Source organism: Typopeltis vanoorti, chromosome 5 (genome assembly GCF_054136105.1).
Source record: "Typopeltis vanoorti isolate ZY-2024b chromosome 5, IOZ_Tvanoo_1.0, whole genome shotgun sequence".
NCBI lineage: Eukaryota > Metazoa > Arthropoda > Arachnida > Uropygi > Thelyphonidae > Typopeltis > Typopeltis vanoorti.
This window is the reverse complement of record NC_143553.1, coordinates 75611738-75632806: the sequence shown is the minus strand read 5'-3', so window position 1 is coordinate 75632806 and position 21069 is coordinate 75611738. Positions and strand designations below refer to the sequence as shown.

General features: G+C 36.3%; 1 protein-coding gene across 3 annotated transcripts in view; it reads left to right on the top strand.

Moving 5' to 3' along the window:
- The window catches only part of LOC150106547 (mannan-binding lectin serine protease 1-like), a 320574-nt gene that overhangs the window by 284752 nt on the left and 14753 nt on the right, over window positions 1-21069 (top strand). For all 3 annotated transcript variants that reach the window (XM_090393193.1, XM_090393192.1, XM_090393194.1), the window contains one exon: window positions 12711-12817. In XM_090393193.1, the coding sequence (XP_090249319.1) occupies window positions 12711-12817 (107 nt within the window). The remainder of the gene's footprint in view (window positions 1-12710; window positions 12818-21069) is intronic.

The following is a 21069-nucleotide window of genomic DNA, read 5'->3' as shown; positions in this document are numbered from 1 at the left end:
TATTGTTGAAGGTGGAGGAAATAAGAGATCTTGGGATGTGGTGGACAGAGACCTAAAATTTGGAGAACATTTTGTTAAAATTGTGAGAACAGCAGTATGGATTCTGGCAATGATGCAGAGGACACCAACTTATAGAAGTAAGGAAATGATTGTTCCATTGTATCAAGCCTTGCTACATACAGGCTAATGTCAACAAATTTGTCACCTGGTTTTCAAAAGAATGATTATTGGAAAGAGTCCAGAGGTAATTGAGTAAAGTGGTTTTTGGTCTCTAGGATGTGGAATATAAAAAAAGTTTGAGAAAATGAAATTTCCAGAGTCTTGTGGATAGGAGAAGGAGTGGGAGGGGGATATGATAGAGACATATAGTTTGTCAAGGGGTTTTTATCAGATTAATGTTGAAGATGTTTTTCATAGAATGGACAAAAATGGGAAGAACAAGCAGTCATCTATGGATGCTGGATTTGGGTATGATGAGGGGTGTGAGCAAGGGAGTGAGAATCAGGTTTTTTCTTTATAGTGAGATGAGTGCAAAGAATGAAAGACTATTTAAGGCATGCTATGATGACTTGTGTATGTGACTGGGACCTCCAATTGATGAGTCTGGCTCTAAGGAGATCTCAACATAATTATTACTATTATTATTATTTACTGACACTTCCAAGGGGTCCAAAGGCTCATTGAGGAAGGCTGCCTACTCTACAATTTTCCATCTCCACCACTTAATCTACCAACTACACCAGACAGCCAATACCATTATGATCTACACCAATGGCATCTACTGTCCTCAACCACCACCACTAATATATTTTGTCTGTAAACTATGTGTGTTCCGAAGGCAGATTTGTCTGTATGCAAGATGAAAAATCCGAGTTTCCAGGAGAAAAAACCCTGCTACCTCTGTATAAGATTGGCTAACTCACCTTTAGTTAAAAAATAACCCATATTCTTCTCGTATTGACGAGGATCGAACTTGGGCTTTTTCCAGGCGGAGGGTGCAATGTACCACTGTTCTTCCAGTTGCACTATGGAGGAGCTATATAATAATAATAATCAGGCTTCACAAATATGTTTGTCCACTTGTGTGTGTGGTGAGTAGATTTTGGTAGCTGCAGACTGGGCAAAACAGAATATTTTTTATTTAATAAAAATAAGAAAATAAAAAAAAATAACTTTTCCAAGCATGGTACAGTACCTATTAATCATTTTGCAGAAATCCTAACTTATTTGCACGTGCCATTTAAAAACATGGAGGGATTGGGGAGAGTAAATTTTTGCATGGTGAAGCTTTTTCATAATTTGTAATATTATAATATTTATAAATTATAATATTTTACATTTTCAGTCTTTCATTTAATTCTTTGTGCAGTACTTTTTTTTTTAAATTTTTTTTTTTAATGATGACGTCCAAGAGTTAATTAAATCTCATTCTGAAGAACTGAGTGATTCCGACCTGCTAAATTTAGATGCACAGTGGGAAGATCCCGAAGAATATGAAGAAAATTTAAGCACTGATAGTCAGCGAAAAGAGATTTCACAGAAACAATTTGAAAATATTTTTCATACAATCGAAGTTTTTAAGCAGAAATGCTCAGAGGCTGACCCTGATAAAGACAGAAGCAGTAAAATTTGCAGAAGAGTAGAAGAGGCAATAGGGCCATACCGTCGGCTGTATGAAAAAAAGAAACAAAATGCCTGCCAAACTACTTTAGCTCAATTCTTTGTTAAGAAGTGAATAATAAAATTTATATCCTGAATATGTTTTATTGTCTTTCAGCTTCATGGTTTTCCTTTAACTAGGCCCTGAGACACATTAATTGTTTTATAAAAAAATTAAGGTTCAAAAAAGAAATTTGAGGAATGAATTATACTTTTTCCCATAGGTTATATTCAATTAGTGCATTTTTGATTAATGTGCCTGCTTTAAGGACTGCATTAGGCATTCCTTAAAACTGTATAATAATCCCATTACACAAGGGAGGTGCAAAGACTGACATGTCTACCAGCCTATCAGTATCTCTGGAGTTGAATGTAAAAATTTTAGAGAAGTTGATAAGAACTTCTCTATACTGAAACAAGGATCCAACAAGCTATATTTGGCAAGGAACGGTAAGGGTCTACTAAAGGGAGGCCATATCTGAGAAATTTACTTATATTTCATAATAATCTTATGCCTGAGTTGGATAATGGGTACATTATGATACTGTTGGACTTTGCTAAGACATTTGATAGAATACCACAGTAAAAGACTATTGCATAAACTGGAGAATATTGGATTGGAATATAAATTATTGGCTCGGATAAGTGAATGGCTGATGAATAAGTACTACTTTCTGACACTTGTTAATATACCACTTTATGATACTTGGCCGATGAACATCATAAAATGGTATATGAGGGTTATGAATCTGTCAGATTTAAGGTGAACAGTGAGTGATGTGTGCCTGGGATCTGTGCTTAGACTATTGTTGTATCTATATATTAATGATATTGGAAAGGAATTGACAGGGCATTTTCAATTGTTTGCTGATGACACAAAGATAGGCAGTGTAATCAGAGATGCTACTGTTGTACAGAATTTCTAGGTGAACTGAATAGGCAGGAAGGGAAGACAGATGATAATAGCTGTCAATTCAATGTGGTAAGTGTAAAGCTGTACACTTTAGCACATGTCCAGACAGTTCATCGCCGACAATTCATCGTGGGAAAATTGCTCGGCAACAATTCATCGCAGAGACTATTCATTGCAGAGACTATTCATCGTGGAAAATATTCATTGTGGATGAAAATTCATTGAGGACTCTATTCATGGCGAGGAAAATGAATCGTCGATATATGAGAAAAAAAAATTTCCCACATAAGAAATATTTAAAAAAATTAAGAAATATTGTTTAAAACATTTAAGAAATATTTTATATATTATTTAATATTTCAATTATATTTAGCTTTTTGAAAATTTTTATTCGGTATAAAGTTATTCATCGTGGATATATGTGAAAAAAAAAAGAAATATTTCCCATATAAGAAATATCTTTAAAAAATTTTTTTAATTTAAGAAATTTTTTTTGAAAAATTTAAGACATATTTTAAAAAACTTTAAGAAACTGCTGGCCTGGTTAGCCGAGTGGATAGCATATTTGCTCTCCAGCCAAAATGCTGTAGGTTCGAATCCTGCTGTATACATGGATATTTGTGATCGTCTGTGGAAATATGAGTGATGATCAGCATTAGATGTCGTTTGTATAGTTGCAGTCAGTTGGGGATTGAATCTTGAAGACAGAGTTCTAGACCAGGTGCCTTCCCTCAATGAGTACTTGAACTCCCTGGAGGTGTCAAATAATAATGATAATAAGATTTCGATTATACGAGGGTGAACTAAAACGTCGATCATAGAAGGCAACACTATCTAAGTTGATACATCTGTCATAAGCATCCATGCGAAATTGCAAGTCATTCTATGAAGCAGTTTGTTTTATACAGCTCTCTGAAGCAAAAGTGTTGTCTGTATCCCTTGAAATTGATAAAATTGAGTATCGTGCGGTTATAAAATTCTTTGTAAATGAAGGTTTAACAGCAAAAGAAGTTCATTCGAAGTTCATAAAAGTTTATGGGCACTGTTTTCCTTCATTTTCGACAATTAAGAAATGGGCTGTTGAGTTTAAACATGGCTGTACCAGCCTCAAATGGTCAATTGGAAGACGTCCAAAAAGTGTAACAACACCAGAAATCATTGATCAAGTGCATGATATGGTATTGGATGATGGGTGAGTCAAAGTGCGTGAAATTGCTGAGACTATAGGCATTTCAAAAGAACATGTAGGATATATTTTGCATGAAGAATTGCAAATGAAAAAGTTTTGCACAAGATGGGTGCTGCACTTGCTCACAGCAAATCAAAAACACACTCGCATGAAAATCTCTGAAGAGTGCTTGGAGCATTTTAACAAGAATAAAACTGATTTTGTGCATCGATTTATTACTATGGATGAGACTTGGATTCACCATTACACAACAGAATCCAAACAGAAGTCAAAACAGTGGAGTGGACAGAAGCTGGTTGTTTAGCATCAAAGAAAACAAAGTCGGTTCCATTAGCAGGAAAGGTCATTGCATCGGTGTTTTGGGATGCTGAAGGCATTTTGTTTATTAATTATCTTGAAAAGGGTAAAACAACAATTGGGAATATTATTCCAATCTTTTAACCACACTAAACGAAACGTTTGTGAGAAAAACCCAGTTTGTAGAAGAAAAATATCATCTTTCATCAGGACAATGCACCTGCCCACTATCTCTTCCCAAAACTAAAAATCTTTCTCGCTGGTCAGCATTTTTCTTCGAATCAAGAGGTGATTGCAGCTGTAGAGAGGTATTTTGCAGATCTTACTGAGAACTACTACAGGGATGGGATAACATCGCTGGAACAAATGTATTAGTCTTAATGGAGGTTATTACTTATAACTAAATCACTTAAGGAATTGACAACGTAGATACGAATATAAATTAAATTACACTTTAATAAATATTTCCGATATTTCAGCAATGTCACGTTGCCATCTTCAAAAGGAACTTACAAAAAAGGCACGTGCACGTAGGCACTACAACACAGTAATTGTAGTGCCTACGTGCACGTGCTATTGTTCTCCTAAAAGTCCTGATGGTACCCCCTAGTGGGCTAAGTAGGTGTTCTTGGCCATTGGGCTGAAGATCTGCTGTGAGCCTCCCAAATTTGGGGCAGTCTCATACAACCAAATTTGTTGAGGTTTGGAGAGTTTCTTAGGACTGACGCTGATTCCATCAGCGTCAGTCCTAAAGCTACAGTGTATTACTGTAGCTTTCTTCCACCGTATTCTGTGGCATGTATCCAGAGCATGGGCTGCAAGATCAGAATGGCTGTACTTGTGAAAACGGATGTAGTCCTTGTGTTCCGAAATTCTGATATTCGCTGTCCTGCCTGTTTGGCCAAAGTAAAACAGTTTTCAGCTGCAAGGGACCTGGTATACACCAGGTAGGTCTAGGGCAGGGGTCGCCAAACTTCTTTGACCGTCGACCCCTTCAAGAGTTTCTTGACTTTTTATCGACCCCCTCTATTTTACTATTACGTAATTATGACAGGACAAGCAAAAAAAGACACTGTGAGTTTTTAGATTGTTTATTTTATAGTTACAGTGTTTCTTGTATGTATAATATAGTATATATTATTATATTGGCTTAATGTCAAAGGGATGCGTTTTTTTTTGACGTCCTTATTAACATTACATATTTGATAGGAGGGATAAATAATATATAAAATACAAAATTGTATTTAGATAACAAAATAATAATAATACAATCTTCCTATAGGTATGCATAGGATGTACCATGGGCGGGAACCACAAACATCCGTTTATTGGTAAATACGTCATTTTGGCCTACATGATTGGCCTCCGTAACTATTTTCATGACCTTGCTCCATCTTACAGGTCCTATTCATGTCACTGTTTCCACGATTCACTCTTAATTGCATTATCATTCAGGATGGAGGTAATCCAAGTTAACCGAATTAAATATTACCCGTATAATGATGTCTTATATTTTTCTATCGACCCCCAATCGACCCTTAAGCCCGAATCGACTCCTAACAATGTTATATCGACCACTTTGGTGACCACTGTTCTAGAGGAAGTGGTTGGTCTTTAGTGGAGTGGATAAGGGATGCCAATTTTCTGTATGGTCTGTAACAGGAGGTCAAGTCATGTTTTTTTAAGATTTTGGTAATTTTTTACAAGGTGCCTCGGATGTAGGGAATGGTGATGGATTTAGAGTAATCCTTGTTGTGGAGGGGAGTTGTGGTTTGTAGGTTTCAATATTTTTTGGATTTTTTTGGGGGGAGGGGGATAGCCATTTGATGAGAAAGTGTTGAGGATGTGATTTAATTCAGTGTTTAGGGCCATGTCATTAGAACAGTTTAGCCCTGTTGTATAGTGTTTTCATCACTCCATATTATTGTGAGGGGGGGTGTTGGTGAATGTACCTGCCTGTATGGGTGGATTTTCTATAAACTGAGAAAACCGAGGTTCCATCAGGCTGGCGGGTGACTAGTGTGTCTAGGAAAGGGAGACTGTTGTTTTCCTCTTTTTCCAGGGTGAATTTGATTCTGGGGTGTTGGTTGTTTAAGTGTATTAAGAAGGAGAGGAGTGTATCAGAGCCATGTGGCCAAATAGTGAACACATCATCAACGTAGCAAAGCCATATGGTTGGTTTTTGTGGGGCAAAGGCTAAGGCTTTTTCTTCAAAGGTCTCCATAAAGAAGACACAAAGGTCTCCATAATTGAGATTATGTTGAAAAATAAAAATAATTTAGAAATTATAAAATTTTTTTTCATTGTTAGGCCGAGAAATTTTCAGACCACCCTCGTATATATACGAGTATCATATCTGGATGGGTGTCTGAATGGTTTGTAGAATCCTAAATGTGATGCCCTTTCTCCCTATACCTATTCCAATTTTGTAAATATTAATATTTCATCATCAAAACCTGCAGTATTTGAGTAATAAAATATATTTACAATTTTTTAAAATGTAACAGAAATTAGGAAACTCGCCAATCAATAATATATTACTTTCATTATATAAGAATATTTAGTTTTCATATATCGGTATCACTGGTACTGCTGGAAGTTGGGGCAGCAACAACTTTCATCCTGATCAGCGGAAGATCACCATAAGTGACAACAGTGTAAAGGATACTGTGGTAGGCAGACAATCATGAGGAATGAGAAACGGCTAGCACATTGAGCCTCTCTAGAAGGCTATTGCTGGACAAGGAAGGCAAGGGGATACCACCTTGTTCTATTTTTCCCTAGTAAGATAGCAGTGTGGATGGACATTCTAAAAGATAGTAAAGCGCATAGTGGCTCAATACTTGTGCGCGGCAGGGGAAGAAGCAAGGCTTCCCAGGTCATAAACCAGTGAAATCCTTGTACATTCATTGGGACATGGAATGTGAGAACCCTCCTACAAATTGGAAAATTTGAAGAGAGAAATGGATAGATTAAAAATAGCCATATTGGGAATTAGTGAAATGAGATGGACTGGAACTGGAGACTTTGGAGTAGTGATTACAGAATCATTTATTCAGGTGATGAGACAGCAAAAAATGGAGTCATGGTGATTCTCAATAAGGACTGGGGAAGAAGAGTAATCAACTCAGTAAAATGTAGCAGCAGATTGATAATGGTAAAACTAGAAGCAAAACCAACAAATATTATAATAATGCAAGCTTACATGCCTACTAGTGACCACAGTGATGATGAAGTTGAGAGAGTATATATAGATATTGAGAATCTAATCAAACTGACCAAGAAGGAAGATAATCTTATTGTCATGGGGGATTGGAATGCAGTCATTGGTGAAGGCAAAGATGGTAGAGAGGTGGGAAAGTATAGACTTGGATGCCGAAATGAAAGAGGGGATAGACTTTTGGAGTTCTGCCACCAATTCAATCTGATCATTGCTAATACCTGGTATGAGGTACCAAAAAGAAGAAGGTATACTTGAAAAATGCCAGGGGATATAGGAAGGTACCAAATAGATTATATTATGACAAGAAATAGATTTAAAAATCAAGTAAAATCATGCAAAAGTTGCCCAGGAGCTGATGTTGATAGTGACCACAATTTGGTTTTATTGAAATGTAATCTGAAATTTAAAAAGTTGTCACAACCAAGGAAAAGGCCCAAATGGAACATAAGTAACCTAAAAACAGAGGAAAACCATAGAAACTATAAACAGCAAACTGATGAAAGCATTAAAACAGGAGAGAGGGAAAAGAAAAACATGGAGGAAAAATGAAGGATACAATCATCAGGGCCGCCAATGACTGCATAGGATTAAGCAAGAAGCAAATAAAAAAACCATGGATCACCCAGGACATTCTAGATCTAATAGATGAAAGAAGAAAATACAAAACCTCCCTAAAGGAAGAAAGCAAAGACAAATATAAACATATAAAAAATATGATAAATAGAAAGTGTAAAGAAGCAAAAGAACAATGGTATACAGAGAAATGTAAAGAAATAGAAGATCTAACAAAGGCTGGAAGAATCGATAAAGCTTATAACAACATAAAAGGAATAAGCCAGCAAAACAAGACAAGAAGTACAATTATCAAAAATAAACAGGGAAACGTACTTATAGATAAAGAAGAAATTTCATAAAGATGGAAGGAGTACTTAGAAGATCTATATAGTGAAAAAGATCTAGATGCCAAGGCTATAGACGATGAAACAAGACTTGATATGGAAGAAATTGGTCCAACTATATTAAAAGATGAATTTGAATGGGCACTGAATGAATTGTCAGCCAAAAAGGCGCCAGGCACTGATAACATCCCTTCAGAATTAATAAAATACTCAGGAAACATAACTAAGTCATACCTTTTCAAGATCATAAAGGATATTTATGAAACAGAGATCATCCCCAAAGATTTTACAGAATGCTCTATCATACCCATTCCTAAAGTAAATAATGCAAACAAGTGTGAAAATCATCGAACAATAAGCTTAATATCACATGCTTCGAAAATACTACTCAAAATTATACCAAAAAGACTAACAAAGAAGGTTGAAGAATGTTGGCAATGACCAGTTTGGATTCAGGAAAAAGCAGGGGACAAGAGAAGCAATACTAGCGCTAAGAACAGTTATTGAAAAAAGATTGGAGAAGAATCAAAATACTCTGCTAGTCTTTCTTGATTTGGAGAAAGCCTTTGATAGTATTGACTGGAATCAAATGTTTCACCTCCTAAAAACAATAAAGGTAGATTGGAGAGATAGAAGGCTCATATTTAATCTTTACAAGCATCAAGAAGCCCTAATAGAAGCCAGCACTACAACAAAAACCACAATAGCAAAAATACGAAGAGGTGTAAGACAGGGGTGCTCTCTTTCACCCATATTGTTTAATCTGTACATTGAAGATGCAATAAATAAACTGAAAGAACTAATAGAAACTGGAATTAAGATAAATGGAATTGATATTAACTGGCTACGGTTTGCGGATGATATAGAAGTTTTAGCTGATAACGAAAATAAACTGAAAGCCACCCTAACAAAGATGGAAGAAATCTTCACACAGTACAGCCTAAAAATTAATTATAAGAAAACAAAATTATTAATTACAAGTAAAGCAAATCCAATGAAAATAAACCTAGAAATAAATAATAATCTACTACAACAGGTATCCTCTTTTAAATATCTTGGAAGCCTTATCACAGAAGATGGAAGAAACCAATTAGATATTAAAGCACGGATAATCCTAGCCAAAACAGCATTCTATAACAGAATAAACATTTTTACCGGTAAAGGACTTAGCATCCAGCTCAAAAAAAAAGGCTAGTAAAAACATACATATGGAGCATTGCATTATATGGTTGTGAGGCCTGGACTCTAACAAGACATGAAAAAGTTGGAGGCATTTGAACTTTGGTGCTGGAGAAAGATGATGAAAATTAGTTGGACAGAAAAGAAAAGTAATGAAGAAGTTCTGAATATAGTTCATGAAGAGCGGTCATTAATGAAACACATCAATATGAGAAGAAAAAGCCTAATTGGACACCATTTGAGGCATGGGGGACTGATTACAGAAATAATGGAGGGGACTGTAGAAGGAAAGAGGCCACGAGGCAGACCATGAATTTCATATATAAATAACATAATGATGCTAATTGGTTCTAAGAGTTATGAAGAGATAAAAAGGAAGTCACAAGACAGGGTGTTGTGATGTGCTGCTATATTTACCAATTTTCGGATTGATGCACCAAAGAAGAAGAAGATATCGGTATCAATGCAATATCATTTCCATTTTTTAGCGAATAATGTTTTCGATTAATTTTCCACTCAACAAATTTTACACCGCAATGAAATTTCCTCTTGATGAATTTTCCCTTCGATGAATTGTTGGCTATGAATTGTCTGTGAACCCTTTTGGCATGATGCAATATTAAACAGCATATTATAGTGGTGAGATTATGCTTGGAGTAAATGAAGGCTACAGATCTCAGAGTTATGGTGGACAGTAAGTTGAAGTTCCAGGGTAACACAGCAACAATTGCAAATACAACTCAGAGGATAATTGTAATGTTGAAATGAACATTGACATGTAAGGATATGGAAGTCATTTTGCCTCTTTACAAGGCCTTAATATGACCACTGGACACAGATTTGTTCTCTGGGTTCCAAAGAGAAAGAAACTACAGTAACACTCCAAAGAAGATTTACAAAGATGATATTTAGATTATAGAATGTAGATTGTGAGGATAGACTGAGAGTAGTATGTGGACTGCAGACAGGTAGACAGGAGAAAGCGGGGGGGGTGATATGATAGAGGTCTATAAACTGCTGAAATGGCATTATAGGATATCGGTTGATACATTTTTTTATTATATGAAAGGTGAGGAGTGGGAAAGGGAGGACATCTCTAGAACCTTTTTGTTTGTCAAATTATCATATTTTGTTGAAGCAAAATCAGCTATACTTTGTTGCTTAGTTTGAGATTTATTTAAAGTTATACAATTTTATGCACACCAAATCTTATTGTGATAAGTTTTAGTAAGTCACTTGTAGAGCTGCCATTATATGTAAGAATTTCATTACACAGTACACAGTTATTATTATTTCTCCTGTATCTCCAGAGTCAAGGATTCATTGTGGGAGATTCATTTTAACATATCTTACTTCTTGTTGAACCCATTCACCAATGAAGCATAATTATCTCTGGCAACTCATTCACCACCTTTCTTTTTATGCAGTGGTACTATTTTGTCCACTTTCCAATGCTTAACACTTTCCAGAACCGAAGTTTAAATTAAACAGATTGGTCAGAGAGGCTGCCAGCTCCCTTAAAGTTCTGTAATATTTATTTGATGAATTTATCTATTTCTGTTCTCATATCAGTCAATATCTGGCACTGCAATATCTCAACCTAGAATTTTCATCCTTGCAAAATTATCACTCAGTAACTGAACTGTTTTTTTTGTTTGTTTCTGTTACCATCAGTACTAGTTAAGGTCATCTGTCCATAGCCACCATTCTTCCTTGTACTCACCACAGCAAAAGAACCTAGTGGTGACAGTAGACAAGAACGTGAAATTTAGAATACATGGTGCTAGAACTGGAAACAATGGATTTGGCAATGAAGAGAAGGAAGATGCTGATTTGTAAAAGTAGAGGTTATAGTTCCACTATACATGGCCTGACAAATATATTAAGATTACCTCTCAAGAACTTTACTATAAAACATGCAGCAATATGTTTTGAATTCTGCCTAATTGAATTTACTTAATTCCTCATATACCTTCTGTTGTTGTTGTTGTCATGTGGAATTCCTCCAATTTTCCTCATCCGTCCCTTAAAACTGAGCCCTCCAATGAGGGATTTTTAGGTTATGAATTTTTGACTGTAAATCTGTGTGTGTTCACAGGCCAGTTTGCCTGTTCTGAGGGACGAAAAAAATCTAAGTTTCCAGGTGAATAAAAAATCCTCTACCTCCATATGAGACTGGCTAGCTCACCTTTGGTCAAAAGAGACCAGTTAAAGGTTCCTCACATCATGGACAGGAATTAAACCCAGGTCTTTCTGACCAAAGGGCTTCGTCTATACTGCCTAAGCTATGGACACTCTCATATACCTTCTGCTACTATAAAAGGCATCATATATAAGGTCTTTAACATAGCCACTTATGAACTACTTTACACATGGTTGATCACCTAGTTTTTGAGGAAATGAATACATTTTGGAAAGCGTCTAAAGTAACAAAAGTGGTATTGTTTGTCTGAAGTGAGTCTACTGGATAGGAGAAATAGGAGATGATGTGATTCAGGCATATAAGTTGGCATAGGGTGCCAGTTAAATACAAAAGATACTTTTCATAGAGCAGAAGAAGAAGAAGGTAGGATTAAAGCAAGAGATTATGTTCAAAAGCTGTATTGGGGGGGGGGGGGGGGGTATGAGCAGGGAGAATGACAAGTAGATTTTTTTTCATGAAGAGTGTGGTGAATACAGAAACAAATTTAAGACATGGGTATTAACCACCTCACTGGCCATTATAGATCAAATACACATCCACATATGCTTCGTATCCATCATATATTTCAATGTAATATCAATGGTATTATAATTTTAATATGTACTTCGCATCCATGATAACTTTGACGTCTATAGACGTCTTGGCCGGTAGCATGGTTAATGAGTATTGTATGTGTGTGTGTTAGTGATGACCTTCCATGGGTCTTTAACTCCACAGATGTCTGATGATGATAATTATTATAATAATCGCTAATTTTGCTCATAGCATAATTAAACAAATTCCAGCATTTTGGCAACATAGACAATTTAGCATTATTTTGGGGGGATGAACAAAAGTTCTCCATTATAGCAGGATAAGGATTAATAACAAGCCACAGATCATACCCATACAGTACCAAATTGTCTGAAACTGTATACTTTATAAAACTCTAAATGTATAATATTAACTAACTTCTACTCTTTCTCTTTATTCAACAATACATCTACCATTAGTTAACTAGATGGGGTGGGGTGGGGGTAAAAAAAACAACTGATGTCATAATACTAACCATAAATAATAAAAATATATTTTATTTTTAGAATGATTTAATTGAATGTATAATTGTATGTTATCTGCCACATTGTCATATTCTAAATTCATCTATACAGTTTGTGGCCGGCCTAGATATGGAAAACCGAGTAAAAAGAAGCCAATTATTGAGCATGGAATGATTGTTGGTGGTGATGATGCCCAAAAAGGAGCCCACCCATGGCAGGTAAGAATGAACTCTAATTATAATAACCTACTCAACAAAGAATATAAAGATCTACAATAAAGAGCCAAAAGGCTATTTTTTCGCCGACGTAAATTATTTAGTTAAGGGGATAAAAAAATCCCTCGTTATTTTAAAGCCGAATAAGAAACTCGAAGATCGAAATCTAAGAGTTTCATGCCAAAGAATATTCGGCAAGTCCAAGCGTGAGTCTACGCTTGGTGGTACAACACTAGGGCAACTTGGAGCAATCTACTATCACTCTCCTTATTATTTTCTCCTAATGTAAATCACAGCCCCTAGGAGATGTATTACTGTTTTACATTATGAAGAAAGGTCACTACCCAGACCGGTTTCGACCTTTATCGAGGTCTTATCAGTGAGTAGGTAGACCTGGATAATACCAAGGTTTTAGTGAACAGAGCTTACATACAAAACCGGTCTGGGTAGTGACCATCCCTCATAATGTAAAACAGTAATACATCTCCTAGGAGCTGCGTTTTTCATTATTAGAAAATATTAAGGAGAGTGATAGTAGCTTGCTCCACCTTTGCTCCGAGTTGCACCACCAAGCGTAGACTCACGCTTGGACTTGCCGAACATTCTTCACCATAAAACTCTTAGATTTCGATCTTCGAGTTTCTTATTCAGCTTTAAAATAACGAGGGATTTTTTTATCCCCCTAACTAAATAATTTATGTCACCAAAAAAATAGCCTTTTGGCTCTTTATTGTAGATCTGTATTGCAATTCGTATAGTAAAAGTATGTAAGCTCTGTTCACTAAAACCTTGGTATTATCCAGGTCTACCTACTCACTGATGAGACCTCAATAAAGGTTGAAACCGGTCTAGGTAGTGACCTTCCCTCATAATGTAAAACAGTAATACATCTCCTAGGAACTGTGTTTGACATTATGAGAAAATATTAAGGACAGTGATAGTATCTTGCTCCACCTTTGCTCCGAGTGTTGTATCACTAAGCGTAGACTCATGCCTGGACTTGCCGAACGTTCTTTGGCATGAAACGCTTAGATTTCAATTTCGAGTTTCTTATTCGGCTTTAAAATAATGAGGGATTTTTTATCCCCTTAACTAAATAATGTACGTTGCCAAAAAAATAGCCTTTTGGTTCTTTATTGTAGTAATAATTGATGGGTACACCTTTCTGGCAATTCGTATAGTAAAAGTACGTAAGCTCTGTTCACTAAAACCTTGGTATTATCCAGGTCTACCTACTCACTGATGAGCCCTCAATAAAGGTCGAAGCCGGTCTGGGTAGTGACCTTCCCTCATAATGTAAAACAGTAATACATCTCCTAGGAGCTGCGTTTTACATTATGAGCAAATATTAAGCACAGTGATAGTAACTTGCTCCACCTTTGCTTCGAGTTGCCCTAGTGTTGTACCACTAAGTGTAGACTCATGCTTGGACTTGCCGAACGTTCTTCAGCATGAAACTCTTAGATTTCGATCTTCGAGTTTCTTATTTGGCTTTAAAATAATGAGGGTTTTTTTTATCCCCTTAACTAAATATAAAGATTTATTAAATCTCAAAAATAACAAGAAAATAATAATCCTGAAAGTGGATAAGGGCAATGTGAATGTAATTCGAAACCCCTCAGATTACACTAAAAATGGACTACCCATCTCAGAGACTGGTTTACCTACTGCCAACTAAATTATGACCTCACAACACACAGATTGCAACCATCTATAGACTGCTAAAAACTCAGCCCACTTTAAGTCCAGTCATTTAAGTCCTTGCCCTCTCAGCATTGACATAATGGTCAGTTTTTACACATCCTTATTCATGAACATCCCATTTAAAGACACTATACTCCAATTCAAGCAGAATTTTCTGCTGATATCTCAACCCTGTTTCAGTTTGCCATGAACTCGAGCAATCTGTTTTCACCAATATGGCTATTCAGGCTTGGCAAACCATGCCCGGTGTACCCAATGAGATCTGATGGGGAAAAAACACTTTATTGCACTAAAGCAAATTTAAGTTTGAGAGACTTTTCCTTGAGTCTGTGTCTGCCCTCATGAATTATCCCGACCTAAACCAGTATGGTTGCAATAAATTGCCTCTCATATGAGGAAGGCTCATCTGCAGACAATCAACCCAAATGGCCAAGTACACCCAACCAAAGCCAGCAGGTGTCATAGCTTTAGGACTTTATGCCTCCCTTTGTTCTCCTGTTCATTATCTTTTACTGAAGTGTAACTGTGTGCATGTATGGATACAAGTGTATTAATTCCATAAAGATCTCAATTTAGCTTTGGCAAAATATTGGAAAAATAATCTATTTTTTATTTATTATTTAGTCTATGTTCTCAGTTTCCAAAAACAAATATTAGTAGTGTGAGAGATGAAGAGAGAATGGGAATGCAAGAGGAACAGGAAACTGGGAGGGGGGGGGGGGAGCTGCTGGACAGGGAGGGTGGATGTTGGAAGTAGTAGTGAATGTATGTATGGAGATGATCAACATAGAAATGAAATATATTGCAATGTGGGTGGGGAAGTTGAGACTGAGCAGATATATGTGGTAAGTGGTGATAAAGGTGATTGCGGAAGGGTAGGTGTGGAGGGGAAATCACAACCAACAAGTGGCTTGGATAGGGCTGGTTATAGACCTAAAAATGAATTACTGTGTTTATTTACAAATGCTAGATGTATCAGAAATAAGGGAGACAAAAGGTTTCACTGATTGATTTTATTCCCCCCCAAATTCATTGGAATATGATATCCTAACAGGAATAGAGATGGAAGGGCACAATATTTTTCACAAGGATGGAAATTACAAGAAGGGGGGGGGGTGTACTGCTGATGATAGCAGGGGAATTATTATTATTATTATTATTATTCCAGGCAACTCCAAGGAGTCGACAGACTCGTTGAGGGAGGCTCTAACATCATGTCAAGAACAACTATTCGACATTCACACAGTATCTATCATACCTTGCCTTGGACTCATTCACGGTCGTAGCACCCACAACAGACTCTGGCAGCTTATTCCACTCATTTACCACTCTCCAAGTAAAAAACCTAGCTCTAACACCCTTGTCAACCACATTCTTGCCCAGCTTCCATGCATGGCCCCTAGTCCTCCCACCACCAGTCCTATTTTCAAAAATATCTTCTGGATTAATCTTATAGAAACCCTTCAGTAATTTGAATGTCTCAATCATATCACTCCTCTTCCGCCTATCAACCAATTTCTGTAACCCACAAATCTTCAACCTATTCTCATAAGGTTCATTCCACAGACCTGCTATCATCTTGGTCACTCGTCTCTGGATCCTCTCCACTTCCTCCCCATCACGAAGAAACCCTGGTGCCCATAATTGGGCACAGTAGTCCAGATGGGGTCTTATCAAGGCTCAATACAGAGGAACACCAACTTGTTTGTCTCTGCATGTTAAAGTATTTTTCAGAAGCCAAGTGATTTGATGAGCTGATTTAGCCATAAATCAGCTCATCAAATCACTCATCATATCCACATAAGGTAGACATGAAAGAGGGAAACAGTGGCAATGGTTATGAGGTAGTGTGGTGTAAAGTGGAGGTTGAGAGGAAGACATATTTAATTGAATGTTGCTATAGGCCAGGGAATGTAAGGAGGATGGTAATGAAGAAATGTATAAACAACTTCGATTAGTGAACAAAGGAAGGATAATTATTATGGGTAATTTTAATTATAGCAATAAAGATCAGAATGAAGTGATAGCATTTGAGAATAAGGAAAATGAATTTCTCAAGTTCTTTGAGAGATAACTATCTCAGGAATATTTGTCAGAAATAACTATATGTATTCTGAAGATCAAAAGGTTGAATGAGGTAGTTGTAAAATGGACGAACAAGGGAATTAAGCAAAAAATCTGGAATAATAAATAAATATGAATAATGGTAATAATTGGTTACATGAAGAGTATAAAGAACAAGCTAGGAGAGTGACTCAGTAAAGAAAACAAAAGTTCGGTATGAGCAGAAATTAGAAATCAGGTGAAGAAGCCCTAGAGGGTATTTAGATATGTGGCAAGTAGAAGAAAGAATGATTATGGTAATATGATGTTAATGGATGAAAATGGTAGAATGGTAGCTGCTGCAGAAGACATTGTTGAGGTGATCAATTTATAAGTGTTTCACCCTCATCAGGATGAAATCATGAGAAATTTAAGTGTAGAGGACATAGGAGAGGATAGCTTAATTGTGAGTGAGCAGGAGGTATTTGAGGAAATAACTTTGATACCAATAAGACAATAGCATTTGATGACATATCACCAGGTATGTTAAGGAATTTTCCACAGAATTGGCAGTAGCATTGGCATGCTTGTTTAATAAATCTTGTAACAGCACAGGTGGAAAGAAAGTAAAATTGTTCCACGGTATAAAAGTCTTGAAGGCTATGGTTACAAATTATAGGCCAATCTGTATATTTGGAGTTGTGGTGAAGGTACTAGAGAGAGATTGGTGAGAAGTAGGATACAAAAATGAGTTGATAACAACAGTATTTTCTGTGGTTATCAGCATGGGTTTGTTCAAAAGAGATCATGTTTTACTAACTTACTTATGTACTATAACAAGGTGACAAATTCTTCAAATAAGTTATATACTTAGATTTTGTAAAATCTTTTGATAGAATGCCACACAACAAGCTGTTAAATAAATTGAAATGGATGGGATTGGATAACAGACTTCTGAGTAGGATCAGTGACTGGCTGTCAGATAGGTAACAGTAAGTTGCATATGGGAATGCAGTATCCAGAAGAGGAAGTGGTGTGTCACAAGGGTCAGTTTTGGGACAACTGTTGTTCAATTTGTATATTAATGATATTGGGATGGGTTTAACTAGTGATATGCAGCTGTTTGCAGATGGTGAAAAATTGAGGAGAGCAACGAAGAGTCAATGTTATGGCCTTACAGGAGGATTTGAATAGATTACATGAAATGGGCAGGTAAGTGGAACTATCAGTTGAATGTTGCAAAGTGTAAGGTTTTGAAATTTGGTAAGCAACAATGGCATGCAAACTATACACTTGGAGAAACTTTAAAAGAGGCAGAGGAGATAAGAGATCTCGTAGTGGTGGTGTACCAAGACCTAAAATTCAGGGACCTCATTGCACAAGTTGTGAAGATGTCACATTGGATAATGGCAATGATGTGGAGGATGCTAACATGCAGAAATAAAGAGGTTATGATGCCATTGTATAAGGTGTTGATCAGGCCTCATATGGATTATTGTGCACAGATTTGGTCACTGGGTTTTCATCATGATGAGGGTATATTAGAGAGGGTCCAGAGAAGATTCACAAAGGTGGTCGGTGGTCTTTGTAATGTGGAGTACGACAGATTGAGAGAATGTAAACTGCTAAGCCTCATGAATAGGAGGGAGAGGTTCAAGGAAGAATGGGGATAGAACAAGATGCCTCTGCTGGAAACTTTATAAGGAGGGTGTGAGCAGAGGAGTGAGATGAAGATTCTTTACATGGCAAGTGGAATGCATTGCCTGAGTTTGTTGTGAATGTTGACACACTTAATAAGTTAGGCATGGTTGGATGAGCATTGTGTGAGAGAGTGTGTACTCCCACGATGAGTCTCTGATTCCATGGAGGTTAGATATTAATAATAATAATAATAGCATCATATATAATAATCAACGCTTAAGCCTAAGCACCAGAATAGCAATAATATATATTAATTATAAATGTAATAATAATAAGAGAAGAACTCATATGGCTTTATTTGACATTAAACTCTTTTAAAAGAAAGGTCAATAACCATTATGGTTTTATCAGTTATTAAAAATTAGATATCAGTTGTGGCTGAATCTTGTCATGTCAGGTGTCCTCTCCCTCCAGGAGATCAATCACCTTATGTTTCCACTAAGTCCAGTTTTGCGCCTGTCTGCTACAATCCTCACATGAGGTGGTCTAAACAGTTCTCGGCCTAACAATGAAAAAACGAATTTATAATTTCAGAATTATTTTTTTTTTCAACATAATCTCCCTTAAGACTAATACATTTATTCCAGTTATGCTCCAAAGCCATTATCCCATCCCTGCAGTGGTTTTCAGTAAGATCTGCAAAATACCCCTCTACAGCTGCAATCACCTCTTAATTCGAAGAAAAACGTTGACCAGCAAGGAAGAGTTTTCATTTTAGGAAGAGACAGAAGTCAGAGGAAGCCAAATATCTGGGAAATAGTGTGAATATTCCAATAATTCATTGTGCAGATTCCTTAATTTTCCCATTGCTAAAACACCTTTATGGGCAAGTGTATTGTCCTAATGAAAGATGATTTTTTTTCTTTTGCAAACTGAGTCTTTTCTCACGGATTTTTTCGTTTAGTCTGGTTAAAAGATCAGAATAATATTCCCTGAATATTGTTTTACCCTTTTCAAGATAATTAACAAACAAAATGCCTTGAGCATTCCAAAGCACCAATGCCGTGACCTTTCCTGCAGATGGAACCAACTTTGTCTTCTTTGGCACTGAACAAGCAGCTTCTGTCCATTGTTTGGATTCTGATGTGTAATGGTGAATCCAAGTCTCATCTATAGTAATAAATTGATGCACAAAATCAGTTTTATTCTTGTTAAAACGCTTCCAAGCACTGTTCAGAGATTTTCATGCGAGTGCATTTTTGATCTGCTGTGAGCAAGCATGCCACCCATCTTGTGCAAAGCTTTTTCATTTGGAACTCTTCATGAAAATATATCCTACATTTTCTTTTGAAATGCCTATAGTCTCAGCAATTTCATGCAGTTTGACTCACCAGTCATCCAATACCATATCGTGTACTTGATTAATGATTTCTGGTATTGTTACACTTTTTTTTTGACGTCCTTCACGTGGATCATCTTCATGGCTGGTACGGCCACATTTAAACTCGGCAGCCCATCTTTTAATTGTCAAAAACAAAGGAGAAGATGCCGATAAACTTTTATGAACTTTGAATGAAGTTCTTTTGGCATTAAACCTTCTTTTACAAAGAATTTTATAACTGCACGATACTCAATTTTATCCATTTCAAGGGATACAGACAACACTTTTGTTTCAGACAGCTGTATAAAACAAACTACTTGATAGAATGACTTGCAATTTCACATGGATGCTTATGACAGATGTACCAACTTAGAAAAAAATAAATCTTGCAAATAGTGTTGCATCTATGGTCAAGGCCGAGAACTGTTCAGACCACCCTCGTATGTAGAACTTTAGTCCTTTTCAAAAGAATTCTTCGGAAAAGGCAAATCCATATTGTTCCCGACCATGGAATTTAATATAATCTAGATGTTTGTTATAACAATACTTGGTTGCATTGTTAATGGCCATGAAGAACTGGTTGAAAATTCTTTCAAAATAAACTTTTCATAAGTTACATCTGGTATATCTTTTCATTCATATCCTTCTGTAGAACATATTTTCATGTTTTTAAAAAATACTGAGGCAGCTCATGGTAAAAATTGCATATGCTTTATTATGTTGGCATAATATTTTCAGAAATGTCAATTTCTTGATGTGAATGCTTATTTTTTATATTGCTTGGTTTACAAGTATAATTTTTTTTTATTTGATTTTTATGGCGCAAAGACATCAAAGGGTCATTACTGTGCCAGTACACAGGTCACAGCAGTATGTGGTTATTGGTTAGTAGGAAAATCATAAACATCTGTGCCTTTGGCAGGATTCAAACCCACAGCCTCTTGGCTGAAGAGCAGATATACTAACTACTCAGCCAACCAGGCTGGCACAAGTATAAGAGTGAAGGCACAAATAATCCATACCTCAAGTGGTTTTACGAAATCCATAAACAATCTAAGATATGTATCATTTCCTAGTTCAATATATATACTGAACTTCCGTTCTTTTCATTCAGTCATGGCTGATGACTTCCTTTACTGAGATTTTCCCACTAATGTTGGAGTATCGCTCTGTACTTGCACCCACTCTCTTTCACCTATATAATTGACCATCTCTCGAGGGCTTCAAATCATATCCACAGTTCTGCTGCATGCAGAATACTCCATTCTTCTTCATTTGTCAAACCTTATAGTGCATAATGATTAGAAGTTTTGAAGATATGGCATAACTTCAAGATAGTTTATTGTATAACCAACTCCATAAACTCTGATCTTCTTGTTATCCTTCAGTGGGGTAAGAATAACCTTGAGAACTTTAATGATACCAAAATATAGTCCGGTTTTATCTCTAAAGAAGAAAGATATCACTTCACTTATCCTTACTCTTT